Source organism: Taurulus bubalis (genome assembly GCF_910589615.1).
Source record: "Taurulus bubalis genome assembly, chromosome: 14".
Taxonomy (NCBI): Eukaryota; Metazoa; Chordata; class Actinopteri; order Perciformes; family Cottidae; genus Taurulus; species Taurulus bubalis.
The window spans coordinates 9,942,143-9,967,958 of NC_136602.1; the positions used below are offsets into that span (position 1 = coordinate 9,942,143).

Below are 25,816 nucleotides of genomic sequence, written 5' to 3' on the forward strand. Positions count from 1 at the left end.
CCGGTATCCACCACTTTGCTTTACAAAGATGGCGAAGCAAGACCATTAACTGCAATTTGCATATATTTTATATTACTGCAGACCATTTTTAAAGAGTACCTGTTCAGATTGATTTCCTACCTTCCATTTTACCCCATTAGTTTCTGTCAATTTCAGTTTGACAAAGATTATCCATCACAGTGAGCAACTGTTTCTTTTTTTAAGCCAACATGGACGAGAAGTCCTTTCAGTGCTTTAAGAGAACATCTGAACATCTACATTTCCATAATTACAGGGAAAACGTCATCAGCTGAATAATATCATGTGATACAAAAGAAAGCTCCATAAAAAAAAACCTTCTGAGATTTGTTTTGTCAACATCATTGCCTCTGATTGCAATGCTTTTTTTAGCAGCTGACTAAAATCTGTCAAAGTGTCCTTAAATGCACCACGAAGTAGTAAATAAAGGAAACGTAACATAAATGTTCACTGTGATGTAATCCAGTTTCAAGTCTCAGCAGGTTGATTTTCATACTTTATTCAATTGAAAAAAAAGTGATGCTTGCCAAGAATAAACTGTCGAACATGATTAAGAAACCTGTAGTATGGTTTAGAAATTGGCCAGGAGTAATCTACAGTAAAATATACACAGCTTGAGCTATTCTAATGGACTAAGCCCATAATGGACCTGCACGGTCCATTAAAACTGTGGTCTACATAGCAATAAAAATCCAATTTTTAAATATTAAAAGACAATTTATGACAAAGTAAAAGCTTCAAACTTTCTGTGAAACAAACCTGGTTCACTCTGTACGATGACTGCTGCCGGGGCAGACTGAGGAAGGGGGGCACTCGAGGTGGTGAGAAAGATGTGTGGGGAGGCAGGACCCTGTGGTGGGCCGGGAGAGGAGGCAGGGCGGGCTGGCCGACACTCAGAGACACCGGCATGGGCTGGCTGATGTGTAAGGGCTGGTAGAAGGGCAGTCTGCGGAGGCTGTGCGAGTGGAAGTTGTGTGGGGGGAGAAGAGGCTCCGCACTCAGGAAGGTTGGCTGAAAAGAGGACGAGAGGGAGTTATTTTCAGTGGTTCCATCTGTTGTGGCAGCGGGACAAACGCTTTGGTCACAGGTGTTACTAGGAAAGTAGTTACTAGTCAAGTTAACAATCTCTGTTGTATTCACGTGTCCCAGGAAGCCATGACAGTGGGACAAATAGCTTGCACGCACAATACACGGACGCTGGACCTGAAGCAGCTAAATGGAATTTAATCATTCAGGTTATTAGTAACACCAAAACATGATCAAGACTGCTCGTTGACTGGTGTCCCATCATGCAGATGCTTCCTCTGGTCTATTCAGATCGTGTCTTACTGTCTTTTTAGATCAAGCCTCTTTTTTTTGGATGTCCTGTCCTGGTAGGTTTTCAAAAAAGTTGCGGATAGTTGCAAAACTCCAGTTCAGCCATACAGCTCTCATTAATGTCAAATAGCTAATGGATGTCAGAAACAGTCATAAAACTGGAGAACAACTTATTAGATATGACGTTCTGAAATTGTAAAAGCCAGCATCTGACCTCATGTCCTGACCAGCTGTTACCTCTCCGCTCCAGAACAAACGAATAACGCCTAAAATGGTCAGAAAGGATTTGGCTGGTGGACAAGACACACACACACACACACACACTCAAAGAGGGATGTTGAGTGACATCTGGACATCAGCGAGTGGCTGAAGCGGTCACCATAATACGAACAGACGGGCTGTTTTTCTGGTGTTTTTCTGGTGGACAGAATACTAATCAACTTGAACTGGATGAACGTCGCAGCTCAACTATGAAAAAAAATATAACTTTTATACAGAGTTGCTGCAGGACAGGGCAGACACAAATCACATCCACATGCACACACTCGTGTGTATAAATGCCTTAGTTTTGTCACACACGTTTAAATGAAAAGTAGTCTTTCGTTGTGCTGATCGTTTCCAACAAACAAATCAAAACCTACTTTCCTGCTCTGCCTGAATCAATCAACTCTGCTCTCTACTCATTAAAACAATCTTCATCACACAAAACACATTAAAGGGGCTTAAATAACAACATCCTGAGTCTCATTTAAATGGAGCGCTCTCTCAATTACAGTTTCTGTGCCTCCCGTCAACAAAAGCACTCTAATTATTATTTCTCAGAGTAAAATACATACATACATACATACATACATACATACATACATACATACATGTATGTATATATAGTGAGGCTGAATCAATTATCCCCAAATCTTGTTTTGTGAACAACTCTAAACCAGAGCCTGTGAGGGGATCTAATAGATTGTGATTACAAAATAAATCTAATCAAATGGACCCTGACAGAAATGAAGACACAAACACACACCTATCCAGCGAGTATATGAGTCTTAAACAAAGTAAACGCCGATACACATTGATTACTGCAGTAACAGATATTTTGTAGGGAGTTGCTCACCTTATAAATGTTGGCTGCAGATGGTTTGGGTGGAGGCTTGCGCTGTGGGGTGGGTCTGTACACGGACTGAGTCCTGATGGGGCTGGTCGGCCTGTTGGCCTCCACAGATCTATCAGAGCAACAGAAGTAGTTGTGTCATGTGTGTTCACCTTGATTCACAGTAGTTATTTGTAATGCAGTGTTTGTTTTCATGTTACTCACTTGTTTTATGTTTCTTTCCATTAAATATACATTACATTTCTGATATATTCACAAAATATAACTGGAGATAAAAAATTAAACATTTTGTGTTTCTCAAATGATCATAATTGAAAATATAGACCTATTTTTCCTATGTTTAAAATGTTGCTCATGAATAAGAAATTACAAGCAATTTTGTAAAAATAACATTTGATTCAACATTATTTTTTTTTACTGCACTGTCAATCAAATGTGATTAAATCATACCCACACAGTCCTAATGATGCAGATTAGTCGGGTATTTCAGCATTACACTTTTAATAGACGTTATCTATTGATGTTTAACTTTGATCCATGCTTATTTAGTCACCAATAGTTCATGTAATTAATTACCATGTTTTCAGGGGCTCCAAAAGGCTTTGAATGTATACATTTAGATGTTAATATAATAATAATTATTATAATCACGACTTTAACTGTTGATGACAAATAAGTATGTTTGTCTTTCTCTGCCGATCATAATTGAAATAACAGGCTTATTTCCCGTGTTTATAAATATTACTGATATAAACAAGCACAGTTTAAGATAAGTTCATTCTTGAGCTTTGAAATAGCACTTGCACTTTATTTGCCAAATCCAGGTCATAAAATAGATTAAAAAGTATTAACAAAGTGACTTGTGTCGAAGATAAGACATCACAGCCAAACTGTAAGATGTTGCTTCCAGGTAAAAGGTTACAGATCAGTGCTATTGTAATGGACTAACTTCCTCTCCACATGTGACGGAGCCACAATTAAACCTCACTCGCTCTCTGTATGGTTTCGTGAAGAGACAGGTCACCTGAATTTCTCCAAGGTGCTCTTCTTATTGGTGAACAGGAGGCGCAGCAGAGTCTTCCTCCTCAGAAAGATGACAATGATGGTGACCAGAAGGCTGACCAGTGTGACCAGGATTGCCACAGTAATGACCACGCTGTCGGCTGATGCCACATACGACAACACGCACATTAATACACACACACGCACATCTACAGCACAGAATGAAAGGACATAACGCAAAGGCCGTTACAGCTAGGTCACAGTGAGCAGCACAGTTTGTCATTCAAATTTCTCTGTTCTTCACTCCAAGGACCAAAATTCATTTTTGTTCTCTTTCAAAGCTACAGACAGAGTAATGTGTGTTATGTGTTGCTGGGTGGACGGGGAGTTGTGTTATTATAGGAAAGTCACATTCTAGTCCAAACCACACATCAATCCAGTTTTCACTCGGCAAGCAAGTGATGTCTAGACGAGTGAGGACAGAAATGAAATTGTCCACATTACCTGCCAGTCTCATTGGACCGCTGTCAATGCTACCACCGAAGCCCGCTCCCTCACAGAAGGGCGGGGCCCTGTGTGCTTCACAGTGGCAGTTCTTCTTGTTGTTGCACACCTGCAAACAAAGGTTAGCACATGGTTAGTTACATGCTACATTGATACTTCTTTTATCCTGCATACAATTGTATAAAAAAAAAAGTATATTCCTACCAGCTAAACTCCAGATGTACATGATGTATTGGTCTATCCACAAATAACACGATGAAAACTGAATTGGTTTATTTTTCATAAATAAACCACTCTCATTCAGTTAGTCTAAGTGACTCCCAATACAAGAGGACACTGGCTCTGCATGCGTGTGTACTGCGAGTCATAATAGATAAAATATGTGCATGGGAGAGTCCATCCCGTAAAGCCTCAGGTTCGATCCAGGAGGATTCCCTGGTAACGCAGTCCAGCTGTCAGTTGGAGGGAGGATGGAGGAGGATGACAGTACAGAGGGAGTTGTGCAGATGTGGAGGATTTACATTTAGCACAGACGTGCAGTCAAGTGCCTTCCCTGCCTCCTGGCCATGGACACTCCTTCGCACCGGGTGACAGGGTTAAGAGGCACTAGGGGGGCTCGGAGGCAAGTATGATTTTGCGTTTGTGAGCGTGTGTTTGTGTGCGTGTGTGTGTGTGTGTGAATGTGAAATGCTACAGCAGCATCGCAAATTCAATCTCTTCATTTTGTAACAAGGAAACAATATCTGAAAAAACACTCAAGACTCACCAAATGTGAAATTAGTATAGTCACCTAATTCTTTATAATCCTCTTGAACTAAAGACAACAAACTAATATACCAAGACAGATTATATAAACTCTATGCATATTTCTAAAAGTAATTGATCTATGTCTGAGGATATCTAAATATATATGAAATGTTAATAAGATGGAACTGCAATTAGTCGCTGACACATAATATCTTCAGTTTCTGACATTAACATATTTTATATATCAGAAAAGATGAAACTTTCTCGTTGATATGAGCATATACGGTATAGAAAAGCAACAAACATTCAGTAGATACTAATGTACTAAAGTGGGTTGGCTTGCAGGCCAATAACATTCTTTAAACTTCCAAAGTAAATACAGATAATCACAATTTTTTCAGTCAGGTCTCGTACTGTGTGAGGTGTTTGAGAAAATGACAGACAAATTTATTTGGCAGATATTTCTGCAGGGCGGAAAAATGCAGCTCAAGTCCACACTTTCAATGGGAAACCATTTCCCTACTCTTCAATTATCTTGCAAAGTATTTTCCATGTGATTATTTTGTATTGCATCAACTGGCAGCTTTGTTATTGAGCATAACTGTGTTATTTTTGATGGACTGATTTGGTTCGAGGGTGTTTAGCCATTTGCAGGATAACAAGAAAAAGTTTAAGAACTATACACTTTTTGAATCACAGGTTTGGCTCCTTGGATATAACCTCTGCGAAGTAAATTGTTACCTCGTTAGCCACTGGAGTGTTTGATTCTGAAAGCTGAGCAACAAAGTAAATAAAACATAAATGTACTGTTGAAATATTGATTAGAAATACTAAGAGAGAAGGGTGATCATTTCTTGGGAGGAAGTGTTACTTTTATGCTGACCTAACAATTGTGGTTTCTCCCTGCAGTGCTGCACTGTATAGGCTCTCATTGTAGAGCCAGAAGATGATGAACAGCAGCTTATGTAGACCATAAATGATGCTGCTAAGTGGGATTGATTTAACCTCTGTGGGACAATGAAGATCAATTGTACAAAACAGGAGCATCTGTCATAACTCACAGGGTGTGAAGTGTTGCTCAGCTATTGTGTGCAATTATAGGGCAGTAAAAGAGTCCTGATTGTGTTGGTCAAACACTGGCTAAATAGACAAATACAGAGGCCTCCAAAAGGTATTGCACTGTTTCACAGGCTACAGTGTAATATTCAACACAAAATATTAAGCTTGTAGATGCTCTGCACTCACCCCACGTCCATTGCACTTCCCAGAGCACTCATGCACAGCAAAGATGCTGACATTCTGGCACCGGCGATTCATGCACACCTTTAAAGAGGAAAGCATCATTTGGTATTCATAAGAGGTATATACAGATGAACACAAAAGCTGAGAAGAAGTGTGAACTGTTGGATAATAAATGTATTGTATGTGGAAAGGTTTAGTAGCAGGTGCCAGACTGAGAATGTTCTCTACTCAAATAGGAGAGTACGTTGTAATATGTATGGCCCCATTCCTTTCTTTTATACAGAACAGCGAGGCAGAATAACAGTGCAACAGTCCCTCCTTCAACAAGCTGTGTAAAAGAGGCTTCAGAAACACAAGCAGAATCGTGGGGCTCAGTCGCCTGTTTTGCGCAGCTGGCTGTAACTCATATTTTTTAGCCTGTTTGTTGCAGCTGGGCGGCTTCTTTGGCACTTTAACGGTTAGCGGTCAATGATCGGATAACGAGGGTCAACTATCGGTCAGAATTAGCATCCCTCGACTGAAGTGATGTTTGATGTTCGCTTTTATTTAGAAAACAAGGCCTGTATTATTCAAAGCAGTTTTGAGCTTTCATCTTCCTCAAATTGCCACAGCTGCGTGGGCCAAGCCAACGCAATGCCCTGATAAGCATGGGAAATAGAAACCCACCTACGGGCCGGCGACGTTTCTAAATAATGTGTGAAGCTCACTCACATGTTGCGGAGACAACAGCCAGGGGACAACCTGACCTGGCAAACCACCATTTTGCACACAAAGCTCAAAGGCTTTCTAGTTCCAAGGGCAAGTCTCTTCAGGTAACTGACAAGGCGTATGAGGACTTGTAGTTTCATAGTCTGAAGCTGAACAAGTCTGACAGCGCATTGTATAAAAATAGTTATTTTTCGAGCATAACCAAGCCCTCACACTTTCAGAAGCTAAATCCACAGCTGAGAGAGGTTTGGCCAACCATCCAGTGGTGAGAATTACTGAGGAGACACCATGGTATCTGTAAAGGAGCAAGTTTGGTCAAAACCTGTGTAACATGTTTTGTGTTACAGGAAATGGTAAGACAGGACAATGTCTTGCACAACTGGATTTCTTAAATTTCCATCCGGGAGAACTAGAAGGGCTTGTGTGTGGAAGACTCCTCCGAGTATTTACTCCCACTGCATTGTTGTTTATGCCCCTGAACAACATTTCACCTGCTACCATAAGGAGAGTATCAAGGCCAGTGAACACTTCATTACTGAAGTTCTTGCACAAGGAATCAAACTTCCAAAGTCTGTACAGCTGCCATATAGTTGCTATACAAAAATGATGTTTATCTTTTTACCTTTTGATACAAAGCAGCAGAGGAAGTTGCCATATGCCCTCACGATCACTTTCCATTAACATCATTGCTCTCACAACCAGTTTGCCATCAATGCAGGACTGAGAACAGATCTTGTAACCTCATATGGAGAGACAATTAAGGAGGCAAGTGCTCCAGGCCAAAGCTCTTTTCCTGCCTCATTCTTGGCAAACAAAGGCATTGATGTCACTGATGTGGTGAGAGAGGGTTTGATGGCAGCACATAGAAGGAGAAAAGTTGAGAGGCTCACCTAATAAAATCACGGGTTGCCATAAGGGGCTTGTCCAGCCCTCGGCATGATGTGTATAAATGGATCACTGGATTCACTCAGGAGCTAACGTTATTAGCCTTTTTCTTTTGGAAGGACAACCAGTCTCACCATGTCTTTGCCCTGTACTGCAGTACTCTTTACTCAGCACCCAAAGGAATATTACAATCGCCTCGTACAGTTATCAGCCTTCAGGGGTTCTCAAGAGGACAACTAATATAGCTGCAATACAGAACAACCCAACAGCTACTTCATAAGCTACAGGAAGAGATCGCACATTAACGTCGCGAACAACCAGAAAACAACAGAGATGACCTTTTGATGAAAGAAGCGTATACATTTCTGGTCTACACAATAACTGGTCACATGTGATTTAGTATTGCTTTAGCAACACCTATGTATTGAGCAGTGTCTGTGCTACTGGCTCTTTACACATTAAATAATGAACTGACCACTCACCATGCCATCTCCACACTTTGTACCAGCCAGGACCAGTCCAGGATCGGGCATGTCATCGCCCAGATAAACATGCGTTCCCCGACACAGAATACGCCCTCCTTCTTGTAGCGGGATGTTGGTTTCAATGGAAACAGCATTCGTTCCGATCACTGGCCGGTTGGCTCCTCCCTGGCACTGAATTTTACCACACTTTGCATCCCTGCATGAAACACACACATGCGTGCAAACAGACATTAAAAGACGGATTATAAAACGCTTAATCAATAAAGCTTCAAACATAAAGGCCCGTCAATCACTGGCAAAGATAAGTAACTGTACAGACTGATGAAAGACTGCTGAAGAGAGACGTAGTGCTTAAGTCCTCCGGTTATTAAAGCAATTACATCAGTTAACAAAGAGCTTGATTACAGAATTCGCCCAAAGGGAGAAGGTCTTTAGAACAATTAGCTGACAAGAACAGCGTGAAATGATTCATGAACACTTTCCTAGATGGATATTAAGCTGCTATCTTCCTCAAATTACATTTTCACCCATGTAAACTTTTGTTTGAAGATCACATGTCAGATTCTACAACGTAATGAAGATTGCTAATGACACCACTTAAGCTAATCAGTTGTGTTTTGCGCAGTGATTTCTCTGTACCTCTACTACATCAGTGGAGCTGCAGAGTCTTACCTCGCATCACATTTGGCAAAAGAGCCTTTGGAGTCCTTCCCACAATTCCCGTAAGGATCCCCTGCAGAGTTGACTCTCTCGAAGCATATCCCAGGGGCAGGCTTGGCTCCTACGCGTAAAAACAAACAAGCAAAATCCAAAATAAAACCACCAAAATGAAGTGAAGGATTTCACTTCTAAAAGTGAAGATGATGTACACAGTCAATTGTGTTAGTAGCCATTGATTTACCTGGTCCCCAGAGGGTGATGCATTGCTGCTCATGAGTCTGGCAGATGCCATTGTAGCAGTAGCCTTCAACGCTGTGGCAGGCATGCCCATCATGCAGATACACGTTGGCTGGGCAGTAAGGGATGGCGCCAGTACAAAACTCTGGCAGGTCACAGGAGTTACTAGACTCTCGACACAAGGTGCCAGCCGGTTTCAGCTGTGAACACGTACAGTACAGTGAGCTCTTTCGGACACGGGATCTGCAACATGACTGACTTTGCCTGTCTGTTAAAGTCAATGTTTTTTGTTCAATGTTCAGTGATGCTTTTATTCAAACGTGAGAGGACTGCTACGGACAAAACAGGAACGCTTGAGCGATATTTATCTTTCTGCAATACAACTTGAGAACTTGCCCATAGTTAGAATCTGCCCGTTGAGGTAAAATATATAAACTTGGAATGAACTGACCTGCGATATTAAATTATACAAAAGAGCACGCTATTACGAGTCTCTTAATAATCTACGAGTTTCAGACAGTTTTGGGTCTTGGATTTTGGTTTTAAAATGAAAAATGTTCATCTCGGCAGAATAAAGCTTTGTATAATTCAGGGGACCAGAGGAAAAACTATTTAAGAACTTTTTCAACTATTAAAAGGCAAAAGGGCATTAAATGGGAACAAAATGTAAGAAAAATGAGTGAGAAAGACTCAGGCCTGCATGAAAAGTCTTACCCTGCAGTCTTCACAGCACTGTCCGTGTGCACACACAGCGTCCCCCTTGAGGGTGCATGTGGTGGCATTGCAGCATGGGTTCATACATTCCTGGGAAAAGGGTAAGAAAACAAAATAGTTCACAACATGTGGACCTGATCATCGCTCAGGAGTTTCTCTCCCGGTTGGTTCCCTGCCAGATCAAGACTTCCAGGTCAAAGGAGTTGACTTCCTGTCCCGGGGATTCAAGCCTGTTCTTCTCTGACCTGGAGACCTTTGAATGAAGACATTTTTACTGAAGCTCATATGTTCTGGATTTGTTCTGGAGACCTTTTGACTCAAAGAGGAGTGTGTTTAACGATGACCATGAGCCATGAAGCAGAGGAGCAAAAGATATCAATTGTGTTTAGCTGGGAGGGTGTGTGTTAACATCCTTAACTCTGACTTGATGTAAATAGTGGAAACAATGTGGCAGAGTTGACTGTTAGGGCATCTTGGACAGGGGCGGGAGTGGGATTTGAAAGCCCTTAAGAGGCAGAGATTGTAGTCACTTCAACACAATGACAAGATCAGCTGGCTGCTGGCATAAAACGGAAAGAAGAGAGAGGATACATAAGGAGAAGTTGAAAGGGGAGTAATGCTGTAAAACACTTCAGGGAGGGTGTTGCAATGTTTATCTTTTATTGGATGCCAAAACCCATCAGCTTTGTTTTCCAAGTAGTGTCACACGCGGCACTATCATGCAGAACACAACTCTCGCTATCATTTATCTTCTCTCAACGTGGCTGTTTTGCTTCTGGGGCTCTAAGGTAATGACAAGATGTGTTGAGGGCTGGGAACTGGAGGCAGATGGCTTGGAGGGCGTCTAATTTTCAGTTGATGTGTGGTTTGGCTGTTTACCTCTTGGCCCTGACGTAAGCCTGTTGTTTAGAGGGGAGAGAAAAGGTTGTTTCATCGCTTGGTCTAAATGGTAAAACAAGCAGGTCCTTTGAGGTACCTTGTGGAGGTTATGGAAGGGCAAGCTGGCAAAGATGGAGTTGGCAAATGTAAATCATACATTTGGTTCGTTATCGTTAGTGGTCAAACGCAATGGCTGCACTCAAACACTATCTGAAGTTGCCCGTCAATGATTGAGCACAATTGTCATGTCAACTAAATAATCAAACACCTTCTTTAGTTAGTTTTAAGAGTTAGTTCAGCAAAAAAACAAAAACTTAAATGCTCACTTTCCAAAAACAAAGCTGTGGTAAACACTGTTTAGGGAGGGACGCATCATCCCCCATCTTAGATTTGGTTCTCGGTTAGCAAAACAACCAGATTTGTTACGTTGGGTTCACACTGTGCTATGACAATTATTGGTCGTGTCTGCTCGTCTGTATTCAAATGGATTTATAATTGAGAAGCAGATAATCAATTTGGTCAATCTGAATATGTGTCAGATGTAGAGCTCAAACAATCGATTAATCAGTCTAAAGTTTTAAAAAGTTGTTGCTGTTCAAGCAAAAATGCCAAATATTCGGTGGTTCCAGCTTCTCAAATGAGATGATTTGCTTTTTTTCTCTGTCTTATATCATCATAAATTGCATTAGATATGTATTTGCTTTAAATGTTGGTATGACAAATAAGATTTTTTCACAATTGTTTCATCATCTAACATTCTTCTGGAACCTCAAGAGATTTTGAGTATAGATATTATTCATCATGAAATCTCCACACAGCTGCCCCGGCTGCAACTGAGTGAGATCGGCTTCCCACACGGGATTCACACTTCCCTTTACCAAGGTGCCCTACACTGTGTGTGAGCCAGAGACAAAGTATGTGTGGGTGGGTACATGCATCCGAGCGTGCCCAGTTCTTTGGGTGGGAAAGCCAAAGAAAGCTTATTTCAGCCTCGACCCAAGTACATTTGTGTTTGTTTCCTTTGTCACACAGTTGGACAGTCGTTTGATTAATGGGCCTTCAACAGGGGCGTGCCATCAGCGTGGCAGCCTGTCAAAGCACTGTTCCGCACATGTCGGAGACTGAGAGAAGGTGTGATGTAAATAAAACACTTATAATGGAGCCCTCGGGTGATTTGCTAAGCTCTCAGGTTTTTTTTTTTTGCACGGCAGGTTTTGATGCCTTTAAGCCGAAAACCCGACGTCAATGTCAACAGAAAGTTTAACTTGAAGTTTGTTGTGGTTTGTTGGGGGCTCCGAGGGAGTTGTTGAGATTGTCAGTGGTTCTGGATGATTGCTCACAGGACAGTGTTGTTTTCTTTGGACAATAGACTTTTTAAGGGGAGTATTAGGTTAGAATAGTGCATGGTTATAATCCTATTTCTTCTTTATATTTGAGAATTACTATATTGATTTGAGGGGGCAGTTTACTGAAGAAAAATATGGCCTGTTGTTTGGACATTTTGGCGGAAAGCAGCAACCATAGAATTCTTCTGAATCACATTAACTACACTTCACTGGATCTTGATTCACCAAAGACTTGCTATTGATTTTCTGAACTGCTTTTGTGATTTTAACTTTTGTTTATCCAGCAAAAGCATGTTGTGTGTTACACACTGTTTCACAAAGTTATACAGAGCTGCCCAGTTACACTCCACTGAAGCGTGTCCAGGTGAAGGCCTCTGGTCTCCATCTTACCTCTGGCTCCCCGCAGTCACACTCCTCCCCATCCTCCACATAGCCGTTGCCGCACTTCTGGCCACCATAGAGCACCTTGACCTCAGGCATGTTGTCCAGACACATGCCCACGCCTTTCTCCAGACTGGCAGCGAGGTCCTTCTTACTGCATGTACTGAACACTGTTGGGAATGGATACCTACAAGAAGAATGGAGGAACAAGGTTGACTAAAATGAAAGAATGATGAGACATGAAAAGATTTCCAAAATCCTACACTGTGTGTCCTTTTACTTTTCAGAAACTAAAAGGATCTGGAGAAAATGGGACTCAATTCAATTCTGCTTAGCCTGAACACGGACAAGGCTTTCAGTGGAAGCTTTGTTCAATTTCCTCATTGAAGAGGCATTTTCACACAAATATAATGGTCTACTAACAGTGTACTGCATGAGCTCCAGGTCAATAGATTTTCAATCCCACTCGATACATTAACGGCCATCAAAAGTTGAGAGAACCATTTTCTCTGGCAGCTACATTTTCAAGAGGCATATCCAGACAATTTTAAGTGAATGACTGGAGGGAAAAGTGTGAGGAGGGGTATGTTGAATGTGGATGACTTGTGTGTACGTGAAACCTTGATAGACCAAAAACCACATCATTTCTAACACATTAATTTCTCTCCCGGTATCACATACCTGAAGGGCTGACTAATGTCTAATTTAGTGAGGAAAGAAATTGGATTTTGTATTGAAAACGAGAAAATGTTATGACTTTAAAGATGAAGCTGTGTGATATGCCTTTAACAGCTGTGAAGCCTGGGGGAATGGTGCTCCTGCTCCTTCTAAGAGTCGAGGAGGAACCAAGGACCAGAAATAAATAGGAAGAGAGAGATGGCGAGTAATAACAAAAATAATAAGTAAGTAGGAGAAAGAAACAGAATTATACAGTGGGGGGGAGGGGGGGAGGGGGGGATTCACAGAACAAAAGAAAATGAGGCATGGATAAAAGGATGGAAAACCATCTCAGCATAGAAAAAGGAAAGAATGAAATCATGCACTAAGCCAATGGCAGCTATGTTGTTGCTTTACTAGATGTGGGGCCAGAAGGGTGCCGCAGGCCCCTAAACAACCAGGAAGAGGCCTGAAAACAATAAAAATAAGCACAAAACGGCTAAAAACATTCTAAAATGAACCACAAACAAACAGAAAGGAGGAACAAAATCATTGATTGCTGAACCAAAACAACCACAAAGTGAAGAAGAGACGCACAATTGCTTCAAAGTGATGTGAAGCCTTTGTTTGCAGTTGTTTTGTGTTCCTTTCAGTCTGAATGTCCTGCTTCTATGTAAATGGAGCTGTACTTGTATAGCGCTTTTCTAGTCTTAACCTCCTCTAAGGCCTCTAAACATACATAAGTCCCAGGACATACAGAACTACAACACAGTGTACTAAAGTAAGATAACCAACCCTCGATCTGGTGCCTCATGCCAGCTAACAAACAAGAGCAGCCTCGCAAAAGATCTGACACAGAAACGCAGGCTTTAGCTCACACAGTCACAATGGGACATAGCATAGCTTCAAAAAGAGGACGTGGAGGACGTGGGTTGGCAGGGAGCAATGGCTATCAGAGAAGATTGCCAGACATGGCATACAGTCACGCAGCTGGTATTGAATACTTGCATGACATCAGATGGAAATATATGTACTTATGCAGCAATAGACTGACTGGGGTCTTCAAACGCAACAAGGCATGGAGACGGTTTGCGAAGCTTGCTGCTTGGCGGGGCACATTTGTGAAAATTCAACATTACACAGAATATGTTTTTGGCATTGGACAGAGATGAAGGTGTGGTGCCTTGTTTTTGCTGAAGGGGGATTTGGCTGCTGTAACTGCATATTTCACTGCCGTTAGTTGACTATAGTGACGCTGACTGTAGTGACTGGACATAACTATGGAAGCATTCAATGGGAAATAAATCTACTTTTTTTTTGTCCAAGAGAACACAGATTTCCAGAGAACATGGAACACAAAAAAACATCCTCTTCTAACAGCGACCCTTGGGTGAAACTGTTGCGTCCACTTCACTCAGACTGTCCACCTTTGAGTGTCGGCTGCTTTCATCTCTCATTGACCAAAAGCCAATCTACCTGTTTCTGCCTGTCCACTTCTGCTCCCATAATCCATTTGTTAGAGTCTACCACCATAACCCACACAGAGAAAAAGAACATTGCTGCCCTCTGCGTGGAGACTCAAGCACACAATCAAGGATAAACAGACTATACAGATCAAACGAGTCTCTTGAAAATAGCACTGGCTGCCGCTGATAACAAAACACAGGCATGCTTTAAGATCTGCATGAGGGGCTGGAATGTCTACGAGGGGTAAACTAAATCTGTTCTTAATAAACCGGCGTTAATGGTCAACGTTGGGACGGTTGTCAGTTGGAGACATAGTCACTGAGGAAAATCAGGTTTTTTTGCACCTAATTAGACCCACATGGAAAGTATTAACAACATCCAATAGACACAATGGACACAGAGATTCATTGCTATGTAGACGCCTTTGCTTTGGGTTAACTCCCTTTTGCAGACATTTGAATGATTTATCTCCTAAAACACTTTCAGCATAAACCAAAAACAGGGCTCAGGGTCAACCTTTCCAAGTGAACATATGGTTCACTATCACAGATACATTGTACAGCCCTCTTTTATGTTTCATGATGTAAAATGAGAACAATATGCGAGTAAATGCCAAAGTTGAGTAAAGCTGACTCCCAAAAATGAAAAAGTTATGCAATATTACTGATTGGACTTTGAATCAGTTAAATTACATTTTAAACCAATTCAACAAAGCTCTTTACAAGTGAGCCATTAAGATGTGCTCTGTCATTTATATGCTTGACTATTTGTAGCAGAGGGAACCTCAAAGAGCTATGGCGGGAGGCAAGACTTCATTCTAATTTAAATCTAAATTAGCTTTCTTTAACTGATGTCCAATGTGACCAGTGACTGTGTATGAATATAGCTTTGATAAATGAGCTGCACCGCTAATTTGTCCTCCAGGAAACAGGTGCCCACGTCATCCTGGTAACAGATGCAGTGTCCGCCTCACGTGGTGTCCAGGGATGCTGCCTTGCTTCGAAGTCACCCGCTGCCTGTTTCAGTTCTTTATGACAATGAGCAGACACACCGAAGGAGCTTACTGTTCCGACACTGATGGGCACAAATGCACAAACGGTGGCTCAGTGGCAGAGCAGGGTCGTCCTACAATCAGGGGACAGGCGGTTTGATCCGCGGCTCCACTAGTCCATGTCAATGTCCTTGGGCAAGACACTTAACCCTAAATTGCTTCCACAGGCTGTGTGCTGATTGACAGTGGCAAGATCCAATGGATGCGTGTCTGTTGTGGCACCTTGCATGGAAGCCCCTGCCATCAGTGTGTGAAAGGGTGAATGATGACAGTGTTAAAAAGCCCAGAGTGGTCGGAAGACTAGAAAAGCACAATACAAGTAAAAGTCCATTTACCAATTACCAAATGCTTTCTAACTGTTTCTGTGCCATCGGCTGAATGTCTGGGGCTTTCATGGGGAGGACGGGAATTAGTTTATATGAACAGGAAAAGACAACATTAAATTACTGTTCACTTAGTTTATGATGCAGACGCTGACTATGGAAGAATGGAGAATGTTTGAGTGCAATGAGCAATGCAACCGGGCATTGGCTTGTTGGTGGACTGTAATACATCATAAAACTATCAAAACTGTTTTAACCTTGGCAGAAAATGCTGTTGTCATGTAGGACCCCCATCACTCATAGTAAACATGAGATTGGAAAGAATGGTTATCAGGGTCTTTATTGTTTTTGGTTTGTATGCAGTTAAATTGTGTATCTTCAGCTAATTGATTGCAATTCTGTATTTAAAAGCAATATTTCAGTCGAAAGGAATTAAAAGGCTAAACGTCAACAACTACGTTCTACTGTACACCACCAGAAAAAGAAGTCACAGTTTTTGATAAATCAGCATCAGAGCTCAGTCTGCAATAGACAAAGGTCTGTAATATCACAGCTGAGGCCACACGGCTGCTCTACTGTTCAGGAAATTAGCAGAGCAGAGAGTGTAAGTTTCCCAAGATAATATTAGCATAAAGCCCTGCACCCTCTCCAGGTGTAGTTTGCTGGGGTGGAACTAATTTGTCTGTGCATAAAAGTTCCATTCAGTCAGCTCCTTTCTGTCTGTCGGTAATGTTTGAAAGGCAAATATGTCATTCACACTGTAGACAATGATAATCTCATCAATATCTTCCAGCCATATTATATATCTGTGATACAACAATAAGCTGAAGCTTTTATCCAAAGCAACTTACATTTTTTTCTCTATTTTCACACCACAGGTGAGCAATTCGGGGTTAAGTGTCTTGCTCAAGGAAACATCGACATGGACTAGCAGAGCCGGGGCTCGAACCACCAATTCTCTGATTGAAAGACGGGCATGCTAACCAGTGAGCCACAGTCATCCTATCAGAGGAAAATGTTTGGTGCTATCTCACTGACAAGCAATAGACTCAGTTAGTGTAGGTACCAAATCACAGAAACAGAGGAAAACATCCAACGTTCTCTGCAGTATTATTTTCATCCACGTTTCCTAGCTTGCAGGCTTCTTGCTTCCCTCTCTTTGGCGTATTGCTACATATCTTGGCACATTACCGCCATCTTCAGGTCAGTTAAATAGTGTAAAACCACTGGCAGGAATGAGTATTGCGTCATACATACATGCGTGATCGTGTCAACACATAATAAACAAAACAGGGACATACTTACTGTAGTAATAGAGCCTATACATTCCTTCATTCTCATATAATGGACAGTAAATATACTTTGGAAAACTATAAATGGGAGGTTAAAGAAAGTAAAACTGTAGGCAGGAACCATAAATAAAAAAGTAAGAAGTTCAACAAAACATATGCATAAGAAAGAGGAAAGCTTTAGAACACACCATCTGCTCAGGTTAGCACAAAGTGAGCCTGGCTGCTAACAACGCTTCTAACAATTTATTTACAGGCACACGTGCACATATGAGTGCCTCTACTGCAGAGCAGAGTTCCTTCCTTACACTTATCAGTCTTTTTCACTATGCTTAATTGAGCAGATGATCTACACCAACATCACAATCAAAACAACAACATGTCGTTTTTTCCCCTTGTATGGGTTAAGATCCAAAAACACTGAATCCTACATTTCCGACAATGCAACTCAATGGCATCTGTCTGAGACAATCTGTCTCCAAAATGCCCACACCTTTCAAACACTACACCACCAATTGGCCATGCAGGCTTTCCGGTAAAAACATCTGCCCGAGCCCTTACACTGTACCGAGATGCAGAGAAACAGCCCGCTGTGCACCGGGCAGCTTTTCCTGGATCTAAAGCCATATGTGCCGTGCAAATGATTCCTGTCAGTTTGATTATCTCAGAACGTGAGGCCAATGGTTTCAGACGAGGACAGAACCGTCGATGCATTGGTCACATGAGGGCTATGGAGGGCTTTTCTATTTGTAGGCTCTCTGACTGACATCAAGCTGTCTCTTCTGCTCTCTAAGCTGCTCTAGAGACTGACATGCATTTAGTCCAAGCTAAGCAGGAGAGACATGTCTGACCTTTAGGTAAATGTTAGGCTGCAACACTGGCAGGAGCCTCTGGTGCTTAAATATTAGGATGAAAAGCAAAACACAAGCGGAATTTACTGCAAACGTTCACACGCCAGCAAGATAACTAGTTTTTCTCCCACTCCTTCTCAGCAGAATGTCTTCAGATAATGACATGTTGTACCTTTTCACTTCACTTGCACTCTGCCATTTCGACAGGAAAATAACAAGACTCACACGCCATTTCATACTCTGTTGACAAAAAAAATTCCCCTCTTGGCCTCAAAGTCCAGCCACAGCTCCCCGCTGGGCTTCACCTTTTCTTCCCAGTAACACATACAGACACAGGAAAGTCCTTTTGAGCTCTCTGCCCACGATCATATGATGCAACTCTTCGCTCAACTTCTAAAAGTAATCCCTACTTCCAAACATCCAACCTTGTCCCTTGCCTCTGTGCCTCAAATTTCCAATCATTGTCATGAAATCTCTCGTGGCCAGACTTCACCGCTCATGTGTACCTAAACAATTCCTTCATTGTCATCTTTCTCTTCTTTGTCTCTCAATCCCAACTCTATCTCTCTTTGTGTTTCTATTCCTTCTCTCTACCACTGAGGGAGATAAAAGACAAATAAAACCACCGCTTCCTCGCTCTGCCTGTCCATCCAGGCATAAAGCACCTCTCATCCTCTGTGCACCCTGGCTCTGATTGCAGCTGGCAGCGTCACTGATAATCACGTCATTTAGATGCAGCCTGTCCTCTCCTCCATTAGCAAGTCTAAACTGGGAATATTCCAAACACACAGTCAAAGGAGCTACACCCCTTTACAACAATGTGTTTAACATTCTGAAGGCATCTGTGCTGAGGGTCAAGGGAAGATGCTAATATATAAATATGCATGTATGTGTATATATAAAATATATATATATAAAAAATAAACCAGATCTGTAATGGGGGAAATGAGTTCTAGATTGGTTTATGAAATTATTGGTTTTGTGAACAGGAAACTGTCAATTCGGGCCAATAGTTCAGGAAATTCATTTTGGGAGATAAGTCAAGCTTCAACTTGGGTAAAGTCATAATTTTCATCTTTTAAGCTGGCTCAGAAAATGTTTACCATGACAAACTGTGAGCTCCAAACTGTGAGCTCCATGGCTCATCGTTTGACTGATATCATCTAGATAACTACACTGTCTAGAGACAACACAGTTGATATCTTACCCTTAATATCAAATGTCAGAACAAAGAAAGGAGCAGCGAGGTGTATGAGTTTAAAGTAGTATCAATTGATTTTTTTTGGGGCTGCTTGAAAGACCAATCAAAACAGTAAAGTTATGGACCATAAAACCGAAACAATGAGCTGAAAGACATGAATGGTCTGTGGATTCACTGTTCAAAGCTTTATCAAAGGACAACAAATGAAAAATAAATGGCTGGTTAACACTGTTACAATGTTATGAAATGAAATGCTGAGGGGAACTGCTAAGTTAGTTAGCAGTTAGGTGATGAATCGTCAGTTTGTCAATATGAGCAACCACTTTCATATTATATATATTCATTAAAAACAACTGATTGTTGCAATGAACTGGTCACTCTGAATCTTGTGACTGTATAATCTTCGAGTTTTCATTGTGTTCATCTCACCTCAGTATTTAGTATCTTCTATCTGGTTGGTGGCACCTGAAAGCTGCTTTACATCTCCCCAGATCCATATTCTTCATATATGTTTACATTCTAGAGATTTTTTTCCCTTATCCAAAGCCAAAAGTCAGTTTAAATTGACTTGACAAGGATTGTTTGACTGATCAACACCACCATAAATCAGTGAGCTCCATTAATCATCTTTAGTGTACCTGAATACAAGCATACAGACTGCAGTAAGCAATGGGCAATGCACAGTTAAAATAATCAGAGAAAATTGCCAATCAAAATGTCAGCGTTTACCGCTGCGTATTATCTCATTTATTATGGTGGAGCAAGTTTCAGAATGAAAGGTCACTAATGACCTCTCTCAACTAATATGTGTCTGATCTCATAATTATATAGCAGACAATGCAGTAAAAAGTGAAGAACTCCATAACAACGTGATCCATTTTTCATCTATTTAGACCATGTAGTTCTGCATGACATCATTTAGATATCTTTGGCCGGTGATGAGCTCAAGCAAAGTCGTCATGTCAGGATGCAGAGTGCATATGTAAATACTACACTGCATAAATCCAGTGGTGCTGCTTCTCAGAAAAAAAATTATATTATAACATGAGTACAGCAGGATGAGCTCACAGTTGCCAGCGGCTTCAACAACAAGCACAGTTCTTGACAGACCCTCCCCATGTTCTACTTGTACTGTAAAAGGTCATTCCAGTTTGTCTGGGACAATTCTTGTACGTAGATAGTTACATTATTTATGTGTTTTTTGTTCTGGGTTTGTGCCATTTTTGAAGGAGGAACTCACAAGCTACCTGTGGTTTTCTTCTACTGTGTCTCTCTGCTGATTTATGAAAATGGTTAAAGACTACTTTTAGTCAGTGTTTTGCCAAAACCAGTGCCAGTAAAACCCACAGGGACTTTTCACTGATGTGATGCATCTGCTCATTATTCTAAATCAAGCTACTCTTTTAAGATTTAAGATTATTTTTAATGTAATACAAAATAGACAACTATATTTACCCGTTTCTACATTTCTATATATTGAGCCTTAACTGTTTCCTCTCTTGTTTATGTGTCTTTCGTCCACACATATTCATCCTCCGATAGTTATTTAAAACGCATAACATACATAGACAATCTTAAAACAGATCCCTGGACGATTCATCGATCTAGCTGTAGCTCCTCCATCATAAATATTCTTGGCTCATCCACAAAGGACAAATCATCGATTTAACCCCAGTGAGATCATTAATGTGCGAGACAGATGTAAGCTATGGTTGATGTTGGTTTGTTTGTGGTGGGTGGGTCTGTGTGAGCAGTTTCTTTGATTTGTATTTTGAAAACTGAATAAAATGTTTGAACAACAAAAGCAAACTGCGTCTTTCAGCCGACAGTCTTTGTCTTCCTCGCGGTGCTGTGGAATCTTCCCCCGACCACATTCATCTGTGGCTCGCAGGATCCATCATCAGACAAACCCGACTGGCACTGGACCAGAAGTGAAATCTGGTATTGCGCTCTGGGTTCGTCTTATCAGCTTGCTGTTTACCAACAGTCACAGAGTCCATCACTTGCTGAAGCAGTGTTATCTCAGCATCCCAGGCAACATGAGCAGAATGCTAGAGCAGCTGCTTTAGTCTCAGGCCAAACTGTGTGTGTCTGTGTTTGAGCCTCCTCTCGTACAACTACACATGGAGCTTCATGCACAGATGAAAATGATCCAACCTGTGGAGCTGTCTTTTTTGACTGTTTGAGTGAAAGAGACGTCCTAATTCATGAAGAAAAGTTACACTGACAGCATGTTTTATCTCTTAGCTATGTGAAACAAGCGTTTTAAAGGGTAATTGTTTCACAGCTCTATATCATTGCACCCACAACAGAGCCAAACAGCCCAAAGCCCTGATTTTAGACCTATCTTTGAGCTAATGTTTTTAAATAATAAATCAAGTCAGCCTAATATGAAAACATATATACTCTCGTGGTAAAATACTAAAACAAGAACCAACACACAGTAATTATTTAAATGACAGCTGCCTCAACCAGTCCAGCAGTATAAACACTTGTGTCACATTCGTCTACTAAATCGTGAAGCTTGTAATCTCGACATGGATACCGGTTTGCATGAATAAGAGCAGCAGAATCTCACCCTGTGGACGGCGTCATGATGCAGCCTCCACGATCAACGGTCATCCTGCAGCCACAGCCGCGCTCCGGGGTGTCGTGGTTCATCCCAAAATTGTGTCCGAGCTCGTGGGCCAAAGTCACTGCTGCCCCCAGTGGGTTCTCAGAGTGATCCTGCAGCGGGGCAACGAGACAACGGGACACACCAGAACACGTTAGTTATCTGTCGTCTTATATGTTTGAGTCAATCAAAAATGCAATCAAAGTTACTTGCAAGGCTGAAGATGATTGTTTTGACTGATATTGCAATTGACACCGTTACTCTCAATTATGACATGATTTTTGCAGGTATTCGTACAAAGCTGTTTTCTTAAGTCTAGAGAACATGATGTGTAGGACAAGACATCTGTGGTGCATGACAATATTTCATTTTAAATGGTATTTTTATAACAGATATGTGGCTCCCGAGATTTGATAATTGCAGTAGGTCATGTTGCAATTTCCATAAAATGTCATTTGAAAATAATTAATTTTGCACCTCTTGTTAGTTGAGTAAGCTTTGAGCCAAGTCATACTGAAGTGCGCTGTTATCCACAAAAAAAAGATATAGAAGAGAAGAGAAGAAGCTAAATTCAAAGAAGACCATTTTTAAGCATCGGATTCCCAGAACAGTTGGGTAACTGTCCAATCTGCCACCTCATCATTCTTCTATTACTTATTCTCCTCATGGAGGCCTGAATTCATCTGCCATTCCATTACCCCTGCAGACCTGCCAGGAGAGACAGCAACTGCAGTGGGCTCCACAAACCCAGCTCCCTATGACTCGCTGCTGCATTGATAAGTGAGAAAACCGCCCTTCACAAGGCCAGAGATGGAGAATGACGAGGGAGATGTGGAATTTTTTAAACAGGCGGGTTGGGAGGCAGATAGAGACGGAGGAGTTTGAAGGGTGATTGAGAAAGGAAGTCAATGTAGTCCTGTATAATGTATTGGGATATACTAAATATTTTTCTGGCATACTAATAGAAGGGCAGTGTGGGTATTTGAACACATAGTAGATCAACTTCCATTAAACCACTGAACTGGTCCTGTTGACCTGTTTTGTCTGCATTTGGGTCCAATTGGGACAGCGTCAGTGTTTCAGAATAATAATAAAAAAGCAACAGAAATGAGTTTTTGTGTTGGTGGTTTTGGAGTTGACCAACACATCCACTAAGAGAAGAGATGATGGTTTCCACAACTCTACATTACTACAGGAATGTGAGAAGGAAAAAAAACAAGAAGTAAATGTGCAACAAAGTAAAGCACATAATGACACTCCAAATGCTGTGTAATTAATTACAACGAGAGCATATTTATAATCTACAATAATGCACGATACACAAAGTCTATTTTAATTTAGCTTTCAGTGTTCAATAGATATGTTCTGAGACACTATGTCCAACAACATATTAACAACGGAGGATCACATCTCCACATCATATGTTGGAGATGACATAAACAAAAGTTGGACAACGGATATAATTTGTTGATTACTTAATCTCTCTCTCTCTCTTTCTCTCTCTCTCTCTCAATTTTGTTTACAACGCATAGCTGTACTGAATAGCATATCACTGATAGATAAAATCAAACTAACTCTAGTATGAATCAAATACAAATATATATTTGACAAATATGAGAATAATAATTAATATGTCTGTCTTGCTCAATCGCACAAACACACGCCACACACACGCACACACAAACGCATGCACGTCTGTAAATGCAATTTACAGACGCAATTGTGTAGAACCACATACAGGATACCGCTGTTTGACTCAATTATTCAGAGCAAATTGTAATTAAATGAATACAAAATGAGGTGTTAAAATGAGGTGTTAAAATGAGGTGTTTGTGTAATACGTAACGGTGGTAACACAGTTCAACACACTGAACTATACATTTCTTTATCTTTTTACTTGTGATGTTGCATACATTTCTCTCATTTATATCGGACAGATATTCTTATCTTTCTTTGTGACATTGACATTTTGCGACATTTTACTTCTTTACTTTCTGGCAGAGAGTAAGATCAGAAGAAGGATAATCTCTTGTATGCATGGTGCATATGAAGCTACTGCCTGTTATATTAATCTATACGCAAACGTCTGTGGCTGTGAGTAGCCGCCGTGTACTGCAGCCCAGAAAAGCATCTTTCAGCCTTACGGCAGATGAATGCTATATAACTGGTGGCTTGTTGTTTATATGCTACACTCTCAATAATGTGCATGATTCAGCATTTCAAACCTGGTCACCTCTCTCCAACGTAGCTTCAGTATATCTCACTGGAGTATTCAAATGTTGTTCTACATGGAAAGTGTACATGAGAAAATCACATTGCTTCCTTTGAAAACTGGGTCATATGTCAAACTTGAGGGGAAGTCAAGTTATTTTCTACTCTGATTACAGAGCAGCATCGAGGGGAGATGCACCCCGCCTTAACAAGAAGGATGTGAAAAAACTCTGTTTGTGTGTGTGTCTCCGTGTGTGTGTGTGTGTGTGTGCAATTTATAGTTGAGTGCTTCCTCACATAATAAAAAAAAGTTACATCAGAGTCAGCAGAAATGGATGAAACTCTTCGAAGCCATTTATTTGAAGCAGCTATAAGACATTGTTGTGATCGTGAGCATTTGATAGCGTTGGTTACAAGAGATGCTCAGTTCGTCTTTCTGATATCTTTTCCAGTGAGAAAGTAACTCCCTACAGAGTGCCATATAAAAAGGGGGATATTGCTCGCTGTAAAGGTTTAAACCGAACCGTTCCCATATATAGACTCATGTGAGTTTGATGGCAACATAAGTATCATTATGATGTTTTACACTGAAAGAACATGTGGACCAAATAAAGGGTTGAGGCTGATTAACACATGGTCGTGTATGGTTTGAGAAATGGTTCATCTCATCTGGCTGCCCTCTAACTGGTTACATGGCCCTTTAATCTGGGGCCAAACCATCTGCTATCTGTAAGTTATGGGGAAGACAAACATCTGGAGATGCCTCTCCACAGCCGTGGCTAGCAGAAAACACATCTATTAATGGGGGATACACATATGGGGCTGGCGTAATGGCATTGGGCTGATAGACACTTTGTGATTTGGCATGGGTATCAAGTGCTACATCAGGCAGAGGCAGCTAATTTATGACGTACAATAATTGTGTGTACTAGGGGTGATGCACTGTTGATTGTAAAAAAAAATAAGATGTGGGCTCTGTAAGAGCTGGTATAAACAATTTATCACATGTAATCAAAATGTAAATGTGATTCTGTTCAAACGATGTGGCCTTTGATTTACCTCTGAGCCCCACCATGATGAGACCATGAATGTTGAGGGAATGCCAGCACAAATATTATTATGTTTAAAAGCATGAACTTCCCGTCAGCAAACACCTTTTGTATCTGGATTGTGTTAGCCTGCTGAATCTGAACAATGTCTACACTGATACAATCTGGCTACATCGGGGAAGAGGAGGGTGGGAGCAGCAAGAGTATGTTATACTCACCATGACAATGCCTCCGGACTGCTCAGCAGTGCACATGCTCATTATGGGCGCCATGCCAATGGTGGTGCCCTGGAAGTAAACCCCGCTGCAAAGGACAGAAGTAGGGTGGAAAGTGCTCAGATCTAAAGGACTATACCAGCTGTTGAGCACTTTTTAGCTTGTCACCCACGTAGTTTGAATTTATTGTTGAAGCTGGTTTTCCAATCAAGTTTACACTAATTTCCGACCTGGTTCAGATGTTTGGAAATACAATAGTTTAAAAATAACCGTAATATTATATACACTTAAAAACACTATATACTGGAAGTGTCCACAGTTATCAAACAAGAGGTTTAATAATGCTACCTCAACCAAAGGCCAATGCACTCTGTAACAGTAATATACAATATAAGATCTTTGAGTAATGAATGTATTATCATTATTATCTTTTTGTTGTCAAATGCTTGGTTTGATATATAATCATGCAAGGGTGTTTATTTGCGGTGTAAGTGCTAACATTTGTTGATTGGACTGTGAATTCTAATATGGACCCCAGGAAGTGTAGTTGTTGCAAAGATGACAGCTACTGGGGATCCAAATAAATAATAAATAAGCCTCCAGGTAACAATATAGTCTAGTTAATTCCAGTGTGCTACAAAAATCAACC

At 41.0% G+C, this 25,816-nt stretch overlaps 1 protein-coding gene across 1 annotated transcript in view; it reads right to left on the bottom strand.

Moving 5' to 3' along the window:
* Positions 1-25,816, bottom strand: part of adam12b (ADAM metallopeptidase domain 12b) — a gene marked incomplete at both ends in the record, with an annotated part of 72,565 nt that overhangs the window by 5,645 nt on the left and 41,104 nt on the right. The window contains 12 exons of the mRNA XM_079230119.1: positions 778-1,029; positions 2,453-2,561; positions 3,474-3,660; positions 3,956-4,064; positions 5,948-6,025; positions 8,020-8,218; positions 8,695-8,803; positions 8,924-9,119; positions 9,634-9,723; positions 12,249-12,426; positions 21,657-21,805; positions 25,171-25,255. Coding sequence (XP_079086245.1) covers positions 778-1,029; positions 2,453-2,561; positions 3,474-3,660; positions 3,956-4,064; positions 5,948-6,025; positions 8,020-8,218; positions 8,695-8,803; positions 8,924-9,119; positions 9,634-9,723; positions 12,249-12,426; positions 21,657-21,805; positions 25,171-25,255 — 1,741 coding nt within the window. The remainder of the gene's footprint in view (positions 1-777; positions 1,030-2,452; positions 2,562-3,473; positions 3,661-3,955; positions 4,065-5,947; positions 6,026-8,019; positions 8,219-8,694; positions 8,804-8,923; positions 9,120-9,633; positions 9,724-12,248; positions 12,427-21,656; positions 21,806-25,170; positions 25,256-25,816) is intronic.